This window comes from Glycine soja, chromosome 20, assembly GCF_004193775.1.
Source record: "Glycine soja cultivar W05 chromosome 20, ASM419377v2, whole genome shotgun sequence".
Lineage (NCBI taxonomy): Eukaryota > Viridiplantae > Streptophyta > Magnoliopsida > Fabales > Fabaceae > Glycine > Glycine soja.
This window is the reverse complement of record NC_041021.1, coordinates 13,019,558-13,037,500: the sequence shown is the minus strand read 5'-3', so window position 1 is coordinate 13,037,500 and position 17,943 is coordinate 13,019,558. Positions and strand designations below refer to the sequence as shown.

The 17,943-nt window shown below is 39.5% G+C and overlaps 1 protein-coding gene across 10 annotated transcripts in view; it reads right to left on the bottom strand.

The window, feature by feature from the left end:
• Positions 1–707: 707 nt before the first annotated feature.
• LOC114403483 (proline-rich protein 36-like) overlaps positions 708–17,943 on the bottom strand; it is a 32,922-nt gene continuing 15,686 nt past the window's right edge. For 2 of the 10 annotated variants that reach the window (XM_028366491.1, XM_028366490.1), the window contains 14 exons: positions 11,547–11,762; positions 10,791–11,006; positions 10,353–10,568; positions 9,948–10,112; positions 9,503–9,718; positions 9,063–9,260; positions 8,573–8,770; positions 7,930–8,397; positions 7,619–7,857; positions 7,327–7,539; positions 7,150–7,242; positions 6,965–7,066; positions 1,055–1,414; positions 708–926 (listed from right to left, as the gene is read on the bottom strand). In XM_028366491.1, coding sequence (XP_028222292.1) covers positions 858–926; positions 1,055–1,414; positions 6,965–7,066; positions 7,150–7,242; positions 7,327–7,539; positions 7,619–7,857; positions 7,930–8,397; positions 8,573–8,770; positions 9,063–9,260; positions 9,503–9,718; positions 9,948–10,112; positions 10,353–10,568; positions 10,791–11,006; positions 11,547–11,760 — 2,967 coding nt within the window. In that variant the 5' untranslated portion in view covers positions 11,761–11,762 and the 3' untranslated portion in view covers positions 708–857. The remainder of the gene's footprint in view (positions 927–1,054; positions 1,415–6,964; positions 7,067–7,149; positions 7,243–7,326; positions 7,540–7,618; positions 7,858–7,929; positions 8,398–8,572; positions 8,771–9,062; positions 9,261–9,502; positions 9,719–9,947; positions 10,113–10,352; positions 10,569–10,790; positions 11,007–11,546; positions 11,763–17,943) is intronic. The other 8 variants (XM_028366494.1, XM_028366492.1, XM_028366493.1 and 5 more) reach the window with 8 other exon arrangements.

Genomic DNA, 17,943 nt, shown 5'->3' with positions numbered 1-17,943 from the left:
GTTAACTAACTACTAGAATAGTGGTCATCTTAATTCTTAAACCCCACAAATAGTTCCCAAGTAGTTTGAAATGCCATATTTTCTGGTGAATTTTAATGACAAAAGTGTCATGTTTATGATTGATTTAACCGCTACAAAATATTTTTAATTCCCAAAATAACATGAAAAGGTGTAATAATAATACAATCGAATTATAATATAATTAATAAAACATCATATTGGTTTTTAAACGCGCTTAAAAATTTATTCATAAAAAAATCAGTCTCAACAAAGAAAATATTTTTATGTTAAACAAAATTTTAGAGATTATATTAAAAACTAACAAATTACTTCAGTTAAATATTTTTTCAAATCCTTAACTACTATAAATAATACTATCATTTTCCATAATTTTACTATATAAAATAAACTCCTTTAAACAATTGAAATAAAATAGATTATCTTAAAAACCACTTTTCACATAAAATATCAAAACATTATTTCATGTAATCAAAATTATATCTATAATCAATTTGAAATAATCTATTTTTCTAGACCAATCAAAATATACTAAAAGTCTAAGACTATACCTTGAAAATTGGCAATAATTGTCAATTATTTTTGGGGAAGGGGCTATATTTGCAACAGTTATATTTTTCATACTTTTCATGTAAATTATCATTTGAATAAAAAATATTTTCAAATTTTGTGTAAGAAATCACGTATCATAAATATAACAGGATTTAGAAGTTCACAATAGATCTCCAATAACGACTTCAAAAATCCAAACAAAGGAAAGTTACAAAATACATACTGCAAGTTAAACTAAATAAAGTGTCAAACTTCAGTACAAAAGAATATAACCAAGTCCGTCATTTCTAATGACGATTACTATCTAATGAAGATCCACTTTCTGATGTTGACATATCTTCTCCGCTATTTTCATCCTATGAAAGACAATGTTGCATCATGTTAGCATGGTTAAGAGGATATATATGTAAACAAGATACTAAACCATTCACTAACTCGTGTTAGTAACGTTATTCGGTTCAACAGAGAGTATAAAAATGATTACCGCTACATTAGTATCAAACAAAGCACCCAACTCTTTAGGGATGTGTCCTTCCTTCATTTGTATGTATGTAAGCATTATATTTTGTAATGTCTTGACATTTTCCTCAGAAGCTGCTAACTTGGTCTTCAAACTAGTAACCTCCTCTTTCAGTTGAGAACTTTCAACTGAATTAGAATTTGATAAATTTCTACCTGTGCCACTAAACTTTTCAGTGGATTGAAATGCAACACTGTGAAGACCTCCTAAGCCTAAGCAACGTACACGACCACAGTGATCTCGTCCTAATACTTTGGCAAGCGCATCATTAGTTGAAATTTCTGTAGGATTGGCACACTCACTAATTTCTTGTGTCATCTTCTCCTGTGCATAAAAAAAATATGTACATAACACTAAAATAATGACAAACAAATAGTTAAAGCCTTTGAAATTTATGATTGTTGTGGATATATTTGTAATGTGACATTATTGTTATTGTTATTATTATTATATACATTCAAAGGCAGACAATCAGGCAGTCCTTAAGAATTTGATTGGCCAAATGTTCCAAGGGAGAGAAGATGGGGTTATAGATTCAAAGGGATTTGCAACAATAGAACATTTCAAATGTAGAGAGCAATAAGAAAAAATAAGCAAAAAGGTAAGTGAATGAGATTATTATGCGGTTTTGCAGATATTGATTATCTATTCCACAGATAGTTCATTTCATCAGTGAAACAGGCTAAAAGATAGAAACACTTCAACCTTGTTGAGATATGATTTAGTTTCCTAATTTACATTGCTGATATATGATTTAGTTTCCAGATTTAAATTATTATTCTTAGTTACTGTTTTTTATGCAATTGATTCTGATTGTATAATCCCTACAATCAAGGGATCTTATTATTATTTGTTTGCCATTCTGATTATTATAAATAAGGAGCTAGGAATCACTCTCCTCAAGGCATTCAGTCAATCTCTTCCTGATATTCAAGTTGGTATCAAAGTTAGGTTCCAATCCAATCATGTCAAGGCATGATGATGATTGGGTTGTCCCGACAACCACCTCCATTCGAGGTGAACCACCCGCACCTGGGACAGACAGTGCCAATCTATTCAGATCCGGCACCAGTGACTCCATCCAATCATCCACATGCTCATTTTCCGATGCGCCACTGCCAGTGCGTCTAGCCCACACACCACCCTTCCGACCGTTGTTTCAGACGCGGTTTCCTCCGTAGTTTTCGTCGGGCTTCCCCCTTTCTGTTTCAGAGGTGGTTCGACATTTTTATACCCCCACAAGTGTCCTTTGACTCGTTTGGCTTCTCTGTCATTGTTCACTCGTGTCCTGGTACTGTTCATTCATTATGATGGCGGATCCCTCATCCAAAAGTCCGGTCTCCTTTGTCTTTTCTGGTACTTCTTCTATTACGTTAGCAAACTCGACAAGAAGAATTATATGCAGTGGCAAGCAGCTGTGGAAATATGGTTCATGGGCTAGGGGCTATCCGATCACCTGCCAAGAGACCCGATGCAGACTGCGGCCTTTGGAAGAAGGCAGATGCACAGTTAGTTGTTCTCCTATGGCATTCTATCGATCCTACACTCATGGTCTACTTTTACAACTACAACACTTGTCACGCCATATGGACGAAAGCCCGAGACTTATACTCAAACGATGTCCAATGCCTCTATGATGCCATTCATAATTTGTCTACATTGAGCATGATCGACAATCTTCCTTCGTACTGTAGCAGAGTTCAATCTGCTATCGGTGCGTTGAAGACACTTATAATTTCTGATGACCAGAAGATCAGAAAGTTGGACAATGTGTGTATGGTGTATGTACTCCATGACCTCCACAAAGAGTTTGAGTTTGTTCACAATCAAATTTTGATGAATCCCAGTGTTTCTACCTCAGAGGAATTCATGGGACGACTTCTTAGGATTCCTTTCCAAGAAACCATATCAGGTATTGGTTCTTCCACAGGTGGAGAATCTTCAAATTTTGTTGCAAGACGTGGAGGTCGTGGCCAAGGTCGAGACAGTTATACTGGTAGAGAAAGTGCTTGTAGTGGCGGAGGTGGACACCCACAGTGTTCATACTGCAAGCGTATGGGACACACCAAAGATACGTGCTATAATTTGATTGGCTCCCTTGATAAGTCTGCAGCCGTTGCTTATTCTCAGTCCCTAGAGTCCGAACAACTAGAGACCAAGACCCAACAAAATATTTTTTTCAGATGCTTAATATAAAGACTACCTCCAGTACAAGGCAGCCCAACAAGCTTCTGCTAAAATTGCTGAGTCTTGTAATTCTACAGCTTGCCTCTCTCACTCACCTTTTGTTGGATCTTGGATAGACTCTGGTGCTTCTGATCACATTGCTGGTAATCCCTCACTTGTCTTCAATTTGTCACAAACCAAATCCTCCCACCACATAACCTTAGCCTATGGATCTAAAACCCCTGTTATTGTTATTGGACAGCCCACCCACACCCCCTCCTTATCTTTAAACATTGTTGTCTCCCTTTAATCTTGTTTCTGTTAGCCTACTCACCCAAACTCTTAATTGCTCTATTACCTTTCTTTCTGATTCTTTTTGTATAAAGACCGAAGGACAGGACGGATGATTGACATAGGATATGAGTCACATGGGCTCTACTACTTCCACTCATCAACAGTTGTTGCATGCACCACTATTGAGTCTCCCAGTCTTCTCCACCATCATTTAGGTCATCCTAGTCCGAATACATTGAAGGCAATGGTTCCCAGCCTTTCTGAGTTGCAGTCCTTGGAGAGTGAATCTTGTCAGCTTGGCAAACATGTTTGAGCTACATTCCTTGGCACTGGCAGCACTCCTCACCACACAAATTATCCTTTTGCTCTTGCCCATTCAGATGTTTGGGGCCCTAGTCGTGTCCCATCTATGTTAGCTTTTAGGTATTTTGTCACTTTTATTGATGATTTTTCTAGGAATACTTGTATCTTAATGAAAGAATGGCCAGAGTTGTTTTCCGTATTTCGAAAGTTGTCTGGAAATTTATACTCAATTTGGTAATAAAATTCATACTTTACATAGTGGCAATGCAAAAGAGTGTTTTTGAATCCTTTAGCAATTTTGTGGCAACTCATGGTATGATCCACCAATCTCTTTTCTCTTCCCTTTCCATGACCAGCAATTTACCTATTATTACCTCTGCTGCAAACGGTTCCCAAATACAATCACAGGGAATCGACACGACCCATCCCCTCCTCTCCCTAACAGCTGAATCTGTTTTATTAGTACCTAATTGTCCCTTTAATCTTCTTTTAGTTCATTGCCTCACCACTAAAGATTGTCCCTTTAATCCCATGATTGTTTGATAACATTCACTAAAGATACTGTTACCTTGCTGGACTGGAATTCGGGATAGACAATTGGCACCAGATGTGAGTCTCATGGTCTGTATTACCTATCAGCCTCACCACAGGCATGTCCTGCCACAACATCTCCACTTACCATACATGCTCAGTTGGGACATCCTGGTCTTATTCTTCAGAAGTTGGTATCTAGTTTATCCAAGTTGTCTTTTTCTCATTGAGTCGAGTCAGTTAGGAAAACACTCGTCAATAAACAGGTTGCATTCCCTTTTGCTTTAGTCCATTCTGATATCTGGAGTCCATCTCGAATAATAACCCCCTTTGGTTTCAAATGTTTTGTTACATTCATAGATGATTTCACTCATTGCATGTGACTATTTTTAATGAGAAATAGATCGGAAATATTTTCCATTTTTGAACAGTTTTACAATGAAATTCAAACCCAATTTTGGATTCCAATAAGAACTCTTCACAGTTACAATGCCTGTCAGTATTGTCAATCAATTTCAAAAGTTTATGGCATCTAAGGATATTCTTCACCAAACTTTATGTGCCAATGCCCCTCAACAAAATGGGGTTGCCGAACACAAAACAGGCATCTTGTTGAAACAACTTGAACATTTCTTCTCCATGACAATGTCCCTTCACACTATCCTCCTCATTACTGACCATTTGATGTTGTCCTCACAACTTGTTATCTTGTCAATCATATGCCATCAATTGTCCTCAACGATCAAATTCTTCATTCTGTTTTGTTTCCCCATACCCCTCTACATCCTATCTTTCCTCATGTCTTTGGTTCTACCTGCTTTGTTCATAATTTGTCACCTGGTCTTGACAAACTATCGGCTCGGTCCATCAAGTGTGTCTTCCTAGGCTATAATCGGTCCCAAAAAGAATATAGATATTTTTCTCCTACACTCAATTATTATTTCATCCCAGCTGATGTGTCTTTCTGAGTTAGCACCAGTCTGCTTCTACTTCCAGTGATATTGAGCAATCTATCCCTCTTGGACATACTTCTATTGTTCCTCTCCCCTTTGTGTCACAAGAACACTCATCTGAGCATCCTCCTCAGAGTTGACCATTTGAGAATCCTCCTCATTACTGACCATTTGAGGTATATCACAAGCGTAATCAACCACAAGTGGCACATGTGCCTACTCCTACAGTTGACAATGAGACCATGATCGACTCTTCCCTAGCTCCAATCACCTTACTGAATCCCAACCCTCCATCAAACCTTGACCAACCCATTGCTCTTCAAAAAGGTACACATTCCACACATAACCCATCTCCTTATTATGTTACTTTGAGTTATCATCATCTTTCTCCTTCACTTTATACTTGCCTTTTTTCTATGTCCTTTGTGTCTATTCCTCACCCTACAAGTGAAGCTTTATCCCACCTAGAATGGAGACAAGCAATGATTGAAGAGATGTGTGCTCTCCAGAGAAGTGATACTTGAGGTTTGGTTCCTCTCCCCCTTGGGAAGACCCCAGTTGGATGTTGCTGGTTAGACAACCGTAAAGTTGGACCCAATGACAAGATTGATCGTTTTAAAGCCCGATTGGTGGCAAAAGGCTACACTCCGGAGTTTGATCAGGACTACTATGACACATTCTCACTGTGGCCAAGATGGACTCTGTCAGACTGTTATTCTCCCTTGCAGTCATGTCATTGGCCTCTCTTCCAACACTATTAAAAATGTTTTTCTGCATGGAGATCTTGAGGAGGAAGTACACATGGAGGAACCACCTGGTTTTGTTGCTCAGGGGGAGGCCTCTACCATGATTTGCCGACTTTGCAGACCCCTCTATGGACTTAAACAGTCTCCGAGAGCATGGTTTGACAAATTTTGTACTGTTGTACAACAGTTTGGGTCAGTTCGTAGTGATGACCACTCAATTTTTTATCTCCATTCACCACAAGGATGTATCTACCTCGTGTATGCAGATGACATTGCTATCACTGGAGGAGATCAACATGGCATAGCACAACTGAAGCAATACCTTTCTCGTCAGTTCCAGACTAAGGACCTAGGGAAACTTTGGGTATTTCTTAGGCATCGAAGTTGCTCAGTCCAAGGATGGTGTAGTGATCTCTCAGAGGAAGTATGTTCTTGACATCCTAGAAGAAACTGGCTTTATGAATGCTAAGCCAATGGACACTCCTATAGACCCTAGTGTCAAATTGGTACCTGATTAGGAGTATCCCTTTGTTAACATAGGAAGATACCGAAGTTTAGTTGGGAAACTAAACTATCTCAAAGTCACACGTCCTGACATAGCATTTGCAGTCAGTGTAGTGAGTCAGTTCTTGAATTCTCCCTGCCAAGATCATTTGGATGTAGTTATATGGATCTTAAAATGCATCATAGGTATGTCAGGACGTGTGACTATGAGATATTGGCAGGGAGAATTTGTATTTTTATAAACTAGCACTACTTATATATATATATATATATTGATTTTGACAAAAACAATCAATATATCAATATAAAAATACAAATTGCAGACTATACCACATTTTTGTTTCAATTTAAGTAGCAGAGTTTCACATTTATCTTACCCCAATAGACCTTGCCTCCTCATTGACAAAGGATCCATCTTTTTTTTTGCGAGTTGCAATGTACAATTCAACTCGACTAATGGGACGTCCAAGCTCTACTTCCTAATAATATGGCTCATATAAGTCCAAATGAACAATAAAAGTAACTACTCATTAAGACCCAATAATATAACCAAATTACTTACCATCTCATGTTGTTTCCTCGACAACAGTTTAGCCCCACCAGTGTGTGGAACAGTTTGCTTTTGTCTGACTACAGCATTCTTCCGACATAACTCCTATGATATGAGTGTGAGCAGGTTATGAATTGAAATTCATGCCCAAAAATAAAATTAATGGTAACCAGTATATGTTAAAGCTACCTGATACTCTGGCTTCAAATGATTGTCAATAAATGACAACCACTGATCTTCCGGAATGCCATAAGGAACTTTAGCGATTAGCTGTTCTCTAGATAACGAAGGGTCAAAAGCACTCGTCCACAACTTATGCTTCCCATTTCTGTACTTTCTCGACATGGTAAGTAAACAATAACGCCTAGCAGTTGATTCAGAGGCTTGAAAATGAAACAGAGTCTAAAAAAAAGCATGTTAGTACATTATTAAAAAAAAAAGAACAAGCCAATAAAAACTGACATTAGGCTTATGGATATACCTTTAAAATGTTAAAGCAATTATCCTTGTATGATTTTGGCACTTTTGTCCAACTTTCAAAGTTAATAGGAACATTTTTTGAATCGGTGACAATTCGTCCACAAGCTCCAGAAAGCAGTGTTGCTGCATCTCCATAGGCTCGCAATTGTCCATCAAATGACACTACTATGTGTTGACCAGGAGGCATCAGAAACACATCTGCTTTTGTCACCTGAATCTCTTTTGTATTTCCGTGTTGATCTATCAAAAGACAACATAATGAGCCTGAATAAAATTATAACGATCACCACTCAACTAGAGAAATGTTATTACCTATAGCTTGTACAGCCCATTCTCGTCCTCTACAATGACGAAAATAAGGGGCAAGGGGTTGGTGAGTAACAGTAGATGGAGGGACAATGGTGTGTAATGATAGATCTTCAGTTACAGGACTTGCTGATGGATCAGATGGTGAAACTGGATCTTGATTTGCACGAATTGATGATGGATCAGATGGTGAAGCCAGATCTTGATTTGCAGGAATTGATGATGGATCAGATGGTGAAGCCGGATCTTGATTTACAGGAATTGATGATGGATCAGATGATGAAACCGGATCTTGAATTACAGGAATTGATGATGGATCAAGGACAACAGGAGGCGCACATGGTTGTGCTAACTCTGAAGGCTGTAGTGGCAGTTCCATGGGTATGCAATGCCCTTGAGAAGAAGCACGAGGCATCAAATTTGATAGGCTACGAGATACTCTTTTTTTTGAATGTTTGGCTTTACGAGGCATTACTACAAGTTACCAAAAAATAAAATAAAATTAGGACAATGCGAATAAGCCATGTATATATTCAGTTGGGTTGTGCAGCATATAATCCATGTTTATCCATCATACTGACCATGAAACTAAGATAAACTAAAAATAAATAAAAATTCAATCTAGCCTGGACAAAGGAATGAAACGTACAACCCTTTGGTAAATTCGATGGTGAAACCAGATCTTGAACAGTAGGAATTGATGGTGGAATATCAGTGATAGTAGGTGCACAAGGTTGTGCCAAATTTGAAGGAGGCTGTGGTAATTCCTCAAGTAAGGAATATCCTTGATATGCAGCTTGATGAATCAAATTTAGTATGCCTGAAAATACATTCTGAGGAGGCACTGCTACAAGTTACCAAAAAGTTAAGGAAAAAAATTAGTACCATGCAAATATAATGTCATGCATTGCTATACTTAATACTTCAACCAAAAAACAAAACAGAAAAGAAAAAAATTGCACCTTGCAAAATAAAATGTGATATAATGTTTATACAAATATTAATGCATGTATATATTTAGTTGTGTTTCATGGTGTATCAATTCACAGTTTACCCACAATTATAACCATGCAAATAATTGACATTAAAAAAAAACGCCAATTGATTCTAGCTTGGATGTACAAATGTTGGTGATGTACAGCGTGAAAGTGGATCCAGAGCTATAGGAATAGATGATGGAATATGGGAGAGAGTAGGAGCATGAAATTGTGCCAACTCTGAAGGCTGTAGTGGTGGCTCCACATATCTGGAATGTCCTTGAGATGAAGCATGAGGCATCAAATTTGATATGTCATGAGATCCCCTCTTTTTTGAATGTTTGGCTTTATGAGGCACTTCTACAAGTTGTCATAAAATTAAAAGTAAAATTAGTACGGTGCAAATACAATATGATAATGATATAATGCATATTTAAGCAAGACAAACATTATAGTGGAAAATATTAAACCATGTAGATATCATGTTGTGTTTCACAGCATATAAATCCACAATTTATCCATGATTGTGACCATGCAATTAAGTTAAACCTAAAAAATTCAAAATTGATTTCATCCTGAAAGAACAAAGGTCAGTGATGTACTATGCAATAGTGGATCCGATGGTGAAACCATATTTTGAGTTGTAGCAATTGACGGTGGAACAAGCGTAATAGTAGGAGCACAAGATTGTGCCACCTGTGAAGGCTGTAGTGGTGGTTCCACATGTGTGGAATGTCCATGGGATGAAGTGAAGGGCATCAAATTTGATATGCCAAGAGATGCTCTCTCTCGTGAAAACTTGGCTTTACGAGACATTTCTACAAGTTACCAATTCAAATAAAAAAGAAAAATCAGTACCATGCAAATATAATGATATAATAATGCACAAAGAAACCATACAGAAATTAATCCATGCAAATATTCAGTTGTGTTGCACAGCATATCAATCCACAATTGATCCATAATTGTGACCACAAAATAAGTTGAACCAAAACAAAACATTCAAAATTGCTTCAAGCTTGGAAGAACAAAGATCTGTGATATTACTACGCAATGGTGGATGTGATGCCGAAACCAGATTTTGAGCTGTAGGAATTGACGGTAGTGGTGGCTCCACATGTATGGAATGTCCTTGAGATGAAACATGAGGCATCAAATTTGATATGCCATCAGATCCCCTCTTTTTTGAATGTTTGGCTTTATGAGGCATTGCTATAAGTTATCATAAAAATAAAAGTAAAATTAGTATGGTGCGACTACAATGTGATAATGATATAATGAATAATTAAGCTAGAAAAACATTATACAGGAAAATATTAAACCATGTAGATATCAAGGTTGTGTTTCACAACATATAAATCCACGATTTATCCATTGTGACCATGCAACTAAGTTAAACCAAAAAAGTTCAAAACTGATTTTATCCTGAAAGACCAAAGGTCAGTGATGTACTATGAAATGGTGGATCCGATGATGAAACCATATTTTGAGTTGTAGCAATTGACGGTGGAACAACAGTAGTAGGAGCACAAGAATGTGCCACCTGTGAAGACCGTAGTGGTGGTGGTTCCACATGCGTGGAATGTCCATGGGATGAAGTGTAGGGCATCAAATTTGATATGCTAAGAGATGCTCTCCCTTGTGAAAGCTTGGCTTTGCGAGGCCTTTCTAAAGTTACCAATTAAAAAAAAATATCAGTACCTTGCAAATATAATGATACAATAATGCACAAAGAAGCCATACAAATATTAATCCATGCATATATTCAGCTGAGTTTCACAACATATCAATCCACCATTGATCCATAACTGTGACCATGCAATTGAGTTGAACCAAAACAAAACAGTCAAAATTGAATCTAGCTTGGAAGCACAAAGATATGTGATATACTACGCAATGGTGGATCTGATGCTGAAACAAGATTTTGAGCTGTAGGAATTGACGGAGGAATAAAGGTGATAATAGGAACACGAGGCCGTGCTACTTTGGAAGGTTTTAGTGGTGGCTCCACTGGTGCGGAATGTCCTTGAGACGATGCATGAGGCACCAAATTTGATATTCCACGACATACTCTCTTATTTGACCTTTTGGCTTTATGAGGAATTGCTACAAGTTACCAGAACAAAAATTAGTTCACACAAACATAATATGGCATCATGTATAATTAAGCTATACAAATATTAACCCATTCATTTATTCAATTGTGCTTCATGGAGTATCTACCAACGAGTTATCCACAGTTGTCACCATTAAGTTAAACTAAAATTTAAAAAATAAAAATCAAGTCAACAGTGGAGGAGCAAAGGTCTGCGATATAGTATGCAATGGTGGATCTGATGATGAAACTGGATCTTGAGCTATAGGAATTGATGGTGGAATAAGTGTGCTAGTAGGAGCACAAAGTTGTGCCAACTCAGAAGGCTGTAATGGTGGTTCCATGGGTATTGAATGTCTGAGATGAAGCATAAGGCATAAAATTTGGTATGCCAAAAGTTATTCTCATTTTTTAAAGTTTAGCTTTACAAGGCTATGCTACAAGTTATCAAAACAAAATAAAAATTGTGCCATTCAATATGTGATCAATTTTTTTTTTTAAAAAAAATCAATATTGATTCTAGCCTAGAGGAACAAAGGTCAGTGATGTACTATGTGATGGTGGATCTGATGTTGAGACCATATTTTGAGCTGTAGGAACTGATGGTGGGATAATGGTGATCATAGGAGCACAAGGTTGCGCAGTTGTTGAAGGCTGTAGTGATGGCTCCACAGGTGCAGAATGTCCTTGAGATGAAGCAAGGGGCACCAAATTTGATATGCCACGAGATGGTCGCTTTTTTGAACATTTGGCTTTACGAGGCATTGCTACAAGTTATAAAAAAAAATTAGTAGCCTGCAAATATAATATATATATATATATATATATATATAATATAAATTGATACAATGCAACAACTACCCTAAAGGGAGAAAAAAGTAAAATTAGTTCCATGAAATATAATGCGATATAATTGTTAGGAAGTCCCACATCGCTTGCCTCAGTTCTTGGGGTGCAACTTACATATCTGTTGGACAACTTCACTTAGCACCAATTAGTTTTAAGTTGAAATCTAACATGGTATCAAAGCCTATAGCCCATCTTAGTTTTTGCCCATTCTAGTAGGCTCGCCTGTATTGGCAAGCATTTGTGGAGGGGGGTGTTAGGAAGTCCCACATCGTCTGCCTCAATTCTTGGGGTGCAACTTATATATCCGTTGGGTAACTTTACTTAGAGCCAATTGGTTTTAAGTTGAAATCTAACATATGTCAATAAGATTGATAGGCAGATTATTTTGCCATTATTTGTGTAGATTTATTGGCCCTTTAAACCAGCATATCTTGTATACCTTTTTTTTTTATCAGCAACGATAAGTAATTTATATTGATAAAAGCACCGGAGGTACTTATAATACAAAAAGGTCCATATAAATGGTTCCACAATCAGACATAGATATTCTGAGGGGGAACCAAGCTATGGATACAAAATACATATGATTTTACAAGTATAAATCGCAGAATTAAGAAATCCTCTGCTAATACATAAAATTATGAGGTAAGTTACTTGACCACTGATTGAAATGAACTGAAAAATCCTTCTCAAAACCCCTAAGCCAAGACCATAGAAGGAATATGGCTTCTTCAAACAGCTTGTTAGCATCAAAAATCGCATTAGAGAAGACTATACTATTTCTAAGTTTCCAAATGGACCAGGTTAAAGCTAGCCACCAGCAAAACCATCTATTATTTCTTCCACCAGCAGGTTGAACACCCAAATGATGAAGGAAGTGCTGCTTTGGGCTTAAAGGAAAAGCACCCTTAAGTTGCAGCCATGACATGGATTCCCACCATATGGGTTGAACCTTGCTGCAGTGAAAGAAAAGATGGGATGCATCCTCTTGATGGGTTCTGCAGAGGGGACAAAGTAAATCTGTGAGTTGAATCTGTCTTCCTTGCAAGTTCTTTCTTGTCGGCAGCCTATCTCTTAATAACCTCCACGCAAACACCAGAAATCTAGCTGGAACCTTTATCCTCCAAAGCTTCTCAAAATATTCCTCCTGACTGGTACCTGTTGCTTCTTCTCCTATCAAATCATAGGCACTGCGAGTTGAATAATGTCCCTCTGGATCTGCAGACCACTCCCAAGTATCTGAAACCTGTTGCTGGATTGTAATTCCTGCAATATCTCTGAGAAAGTTAGTCGCTGAGATGATCTCATTGTCAAACAAGGCTCTTCTCCAAGTAAAGTTCCACTCCCACCCCATGTCTTGATACATTCCCATGGATTTAATGAGTTTATGCTGCTGCAATGAGATTGAATACAGTCTAGGGTACTTCTCTGCTAAAGACTCCTCCTCCCCGGTCCATTTATCCTCCCAAAATTTGATGTGATCACCACTCCCCACCTTCCACTTGAATCCTTTTTGGATAAGCTGACCACTATTTGTGCTAAAAAGAACCTTCTGTAAATCCCTCCACCAAATTGATTTGTGACCCGTCCTATCCACTTCAGGTAAGCCTCGCCAACCTCCATATTTTGAATCCAACACCTTCGCCCACAGCTCTCCTTTGTGGTGCATTAGATTCCACTCCCATTTCCCAAGTAACGCCGTATTGAAACTTTTGATGTCCTTTAAACCCAAACCACCCTTCTCTTTTGGCAAGCACACTGATTTCCAGCTGACCCATGCAATTTTATTTTGATCGAGTCCTCCCCCCCAAAGGAATCTCCGCTGTAAACGCACCAATTTGTCTTCCACTGACTTAGGCACCCTGAAAAAGGAGAACAAATAAATAGGAATCGAGGTTAGCACGGATTGAATGAGTGTCACTCTCCCCCCAAAGGATATATTTCTCTGTTTCCATTTAGCTAGCTTTCTCTTGCATTTGTGAATGATAGGATCCCACATAGTACATCTCCTTGGGTTTGTTCCGATGGGTATTCCCAGGTAATTGAAAGGAAGAACCAGCAACTGACAATTCAAATAGGTGACTGCCTGCTGCTTCCAAAGGTCAGTTTGACCAAAAGCTCCAAAGGAGCTCTTGGCAAAATTAATTTTAAGGCCAGATACAAGTTTAAAGGACCTTAGGACAGCTTTGATTGTTTTGACATTCTCCATATCCGCCTCCCCCAAAAAGATAGTATCATCTGCAAACTGTAGAAGACTGATTTGCACTTTATTGGAACCCACTTGATATGCCTTGTACATATTCTCCTCCTTAGCTTTTCTCATCAAACCATTCAACCCTTTAGCTACCACATTGAACAAAAATGGTGCAAGTGGGACCCCTTGGCGTAATCCCCTTTTGGGGATGAACTCACCCTTAGGGCTGCCATTAACCAAAACTGAAATGGATGCAGAATTGAGGCATCCCTCAATCCACTTGATCCACTTAGAGCTGAAGCCTGCTCGTTGAAGCATATAGAGCAAAAATCCCCAAGACACCGAGTCATATGCTTTCTCGTAATCAACTTTGAATATAAGGCAGGATTTATTACTCCTTTTGGCCTCCTCAATCACCTCATTTACAATTAAGGCACTATGCAGAAGGTGCCTTCCTTCAATAAATGCAGATTGAGTTTCATCCACAATAGTAGTCATCACCTTCTTCATTCTATTGGCCAGCACCTTAGCAACAATCTTATACATACACCCAATTAGAGAGATAGGACGATAATCATTCAGAATTTGAGGATCAGCCACCTTGGGAATCAATGCTATGAAGGATGCATTGCCACCTTTTGGGAAAACACCATGGACATAAAATTCATCAAGGAAGCGCAGAATATCAGGTTTAAGAAGCTGCCAGAAATTCTTAATAAACCTGAAATTCAGACCATCGGGTCCCGGACATTTATCACTCCCACAATCCCATATGGCATTTTTAACTTCCTCCTCTTGGAAGCGGGCAGTCAACCTATCATTCTGGTGTTGGTTTAATTTCTGAAAGCAAATGCCCTCCAATGTAGGTCTTTGGTAGTCAGATTCTTGATATCTATTTGAGAAAAATGATTTGACTTCCTCCTTCACCAGGGCTGGTTCATGAACCCAATTGCCATCAACCATAACACCCTTCAAATAGTTATTCCTGCGAGTTGCATTCATCATTAAGTGGAAATAGCGGGAATTGCAATCTCCTTGCTTGAGCCATCTGACACGCGTCTTTTGCCTCAGCAATGACTCATAGGCTTGTGCCGCTGTCCACAAAACTTCCTGCAGCTGTCTCAATCGCATCCCTTCTTGAATAGATAGTTGTCTATGGCTTGTTTCCTCCTCTAGCTTGTTTAACTCCTCTTCAATCCTCTTGACTCTCTTGAAAGTGTCACCAAAATGATCCTTATTCCACTTTTTCAGAACTTGCTTCAAAGTCTTTATTTTCTCTTTTAGGACATAACCACCCCAACCTGATTGCTGGGGGCCTAAACCCTTTAGGATCCTAGATTGCTGGATGTTAGATAAATCTTTTAGGGGGCCTGAACCCCTTTGACATATCCCAAATCTCTCATGAAGGTCCCTGATGCTATTAAAATCACCAAGGATGCACCAAAGGTCCCCTAATAAAGACTGTTTAAGCTGTTTAACTTGGTCCCACAGCAACCTCTTGTTTTGAATTTCGCAGGGAGAATAAATTGTAAGAACACTGACTTGTTGAGCTTCCTTCACCCATTCACCTCTCAAAAAAATGAAACCACTTCCAACAACTTTCATCTGCAATTTAAAGGTTTGTTCACTCCAAAGGCACAAGATACCACCTGCTGTATTACTAGCTGACTGCATCTCCCAACTGACTCCGACGTCTCCCCACAATGATTGGCACAAAGATTTATCAACCGACTCTCTCTTTGTCTCCTGAATGCAGATCATATCAACATGCTCCTACTTGATCAACCTACGAATAGTTGCCCATTTGACACCCCTCCCTAATCCCCTAATATTATAGGATATGATATTCATGGGTAACCACAACTATTTCCCAACCTTTCTGCTTCCTTCTTATCTCTACTCTCCATATCCTTGAGTCTGGGTATGACTGAATGCGCGCCTTCTTCTTCTGTAACCCCCAACATCTTGGCTCGATTCCAGACTTCCGAAGCCTCTTGATGTAATAGACCATCAGGTTCCTGAGTACCTTGGTGAAGAGATGACTCTTGTTCTGCAACATAATTCTTTTCCGGAATTGCAGAGTAATCATGATTCAAGGGATATGGGTGTTGCTGAGTTTGATTTTTAAGTAAGTTCATGGTGGGTTCCTTAGTGAGTGGAGGTTGATCCACTAAACTTTTCTTTTGGGACCACCTCTTACGGGTATACACCTTGCAGCTGCTTCCATGGCCTCCATTGTTAATTTGCCAATTTGGGCCGAAGACTTGTTTTTGTTGTGGGGGGTGCATATAGAAGTGCCTTTAGTCTTAGGTGGGCCTTCTAAATTCACGTGGTTGGGCTGCCTGTCCTCATGTATTTTTTCTTAACAAACTCCCACCTGGCCTTCATTACTTGTAATATTTGCTACCCCAGCTTCATAAGTCTCTGCCACGTTTAATATGTTTGCCACGTCACCATCTGCAACATCAGAAGCATGCAAACCAGCTTCTTCCTTTCTTATTTCTTTCTCCCATTGTTTCCTATATCGTGATTCAACTGGCTCCCTCCTGCAGCGGTTGCATCCCCAACACTCCTCACCCATCCCTGTGCAGTACTCAACTCGTTCGGATAAGTAGCCGTTGTGGCTGACCCCACCAGTTCTGGTGTGATGTGACTGGTGCTGGTTTTTGCGCTGCTGCTAATACCATTACCCAATGGGTAAAAGCGATCACCGGATCCGCTGGGTAAACGGAGTAACTGTTGGGCTTAGTCGGCGTCGTCTACCCACGATTGAAGCACCACTGTTTCGTCCGTGTGGTGTTCGTCGGAACCGCCCAACCTCGTCGGGCTGGTCCGCAGTGTGTCGGTAGTTGCAAGAACTGCTGGGCAGAGAAAAATGTCCGAGAGAGGAATCGTCGGAGACGATTTTGTCAGACGTCCCACTCAGACTACATCGTCTTCTACGACATTCGTGGCTTCCACCTCCGCTTTCCTCAACAATATACACTTTAAAGCTATTGCCGATGTCGCCGCTAATATGAACGTCCACCATATGATTGATTGTCGGTCTCCATTGGGTCTTTACAAGCACCCTTGCCCTGTCAAGCCTCCGTTTGGCTTCTGTGTCATCATCGACGTCCACCGTGTCCCCCATTGCCGCTAGTATGCTCCTGATGTGCTTCAAGTTCCATGCCTGAGGTGGTATGCCCCAGACTTGGACCCATGTTAGCCTGAAGGTTGTACGTAAGGATGGGTTCCATTTTTCTATTGTACTGAACAACGGTCGCCCCCCCTGTTGCCTGTCGTTCATGAGTTGTTCGGCTCCTCTGTTGGTGAGTCCAAGTAGCAAAACTTGATCATCACCTAGATACTTAGGTGATATATCTAGTCCCGTTTCCCATAGCATCTCGTCTTCAATTCTGTCGAACAAAGCTGGGTTTGTTAATCGCCCTACCCAGGCGTTCTTCAACCAGTGTCATCGGGGTCTAAGGTTAAATGGACCGAGAACATGGAAGCTTGATATCCATGGAGATGGCTGTTATGGAGCACTCGTGGTCTCTCAATATCCACATTCCTTCTCAGAACCTCAGCGTATGAGCCCTGGTTTATGTGGTGTTGTCTATGGCTGCGAACGGCTACCTCAGGGTTGCTTTCCTTTCGGTCGCAAATCTTGTTACCCGTGACGCACTGCCTTGGCCCTTCTCTGCTGTACCGCGGTATGTTCACATACATCTTCAGCCCCCCGATGAGAAGTCCGTCTAGTTGTTTTGCTAGTTGATGCGTATCATGAACCCCTTTGAACCTAACAAATCCATACCGCCTTCCATTCTTATTCCTTTTGCTAGGTATAAATACTTCTCTCACGTCACCCCACTGCCTGAAATGCCGCCACAGATCCTTCTCCGTGATCTCATCTGAGAATCGAG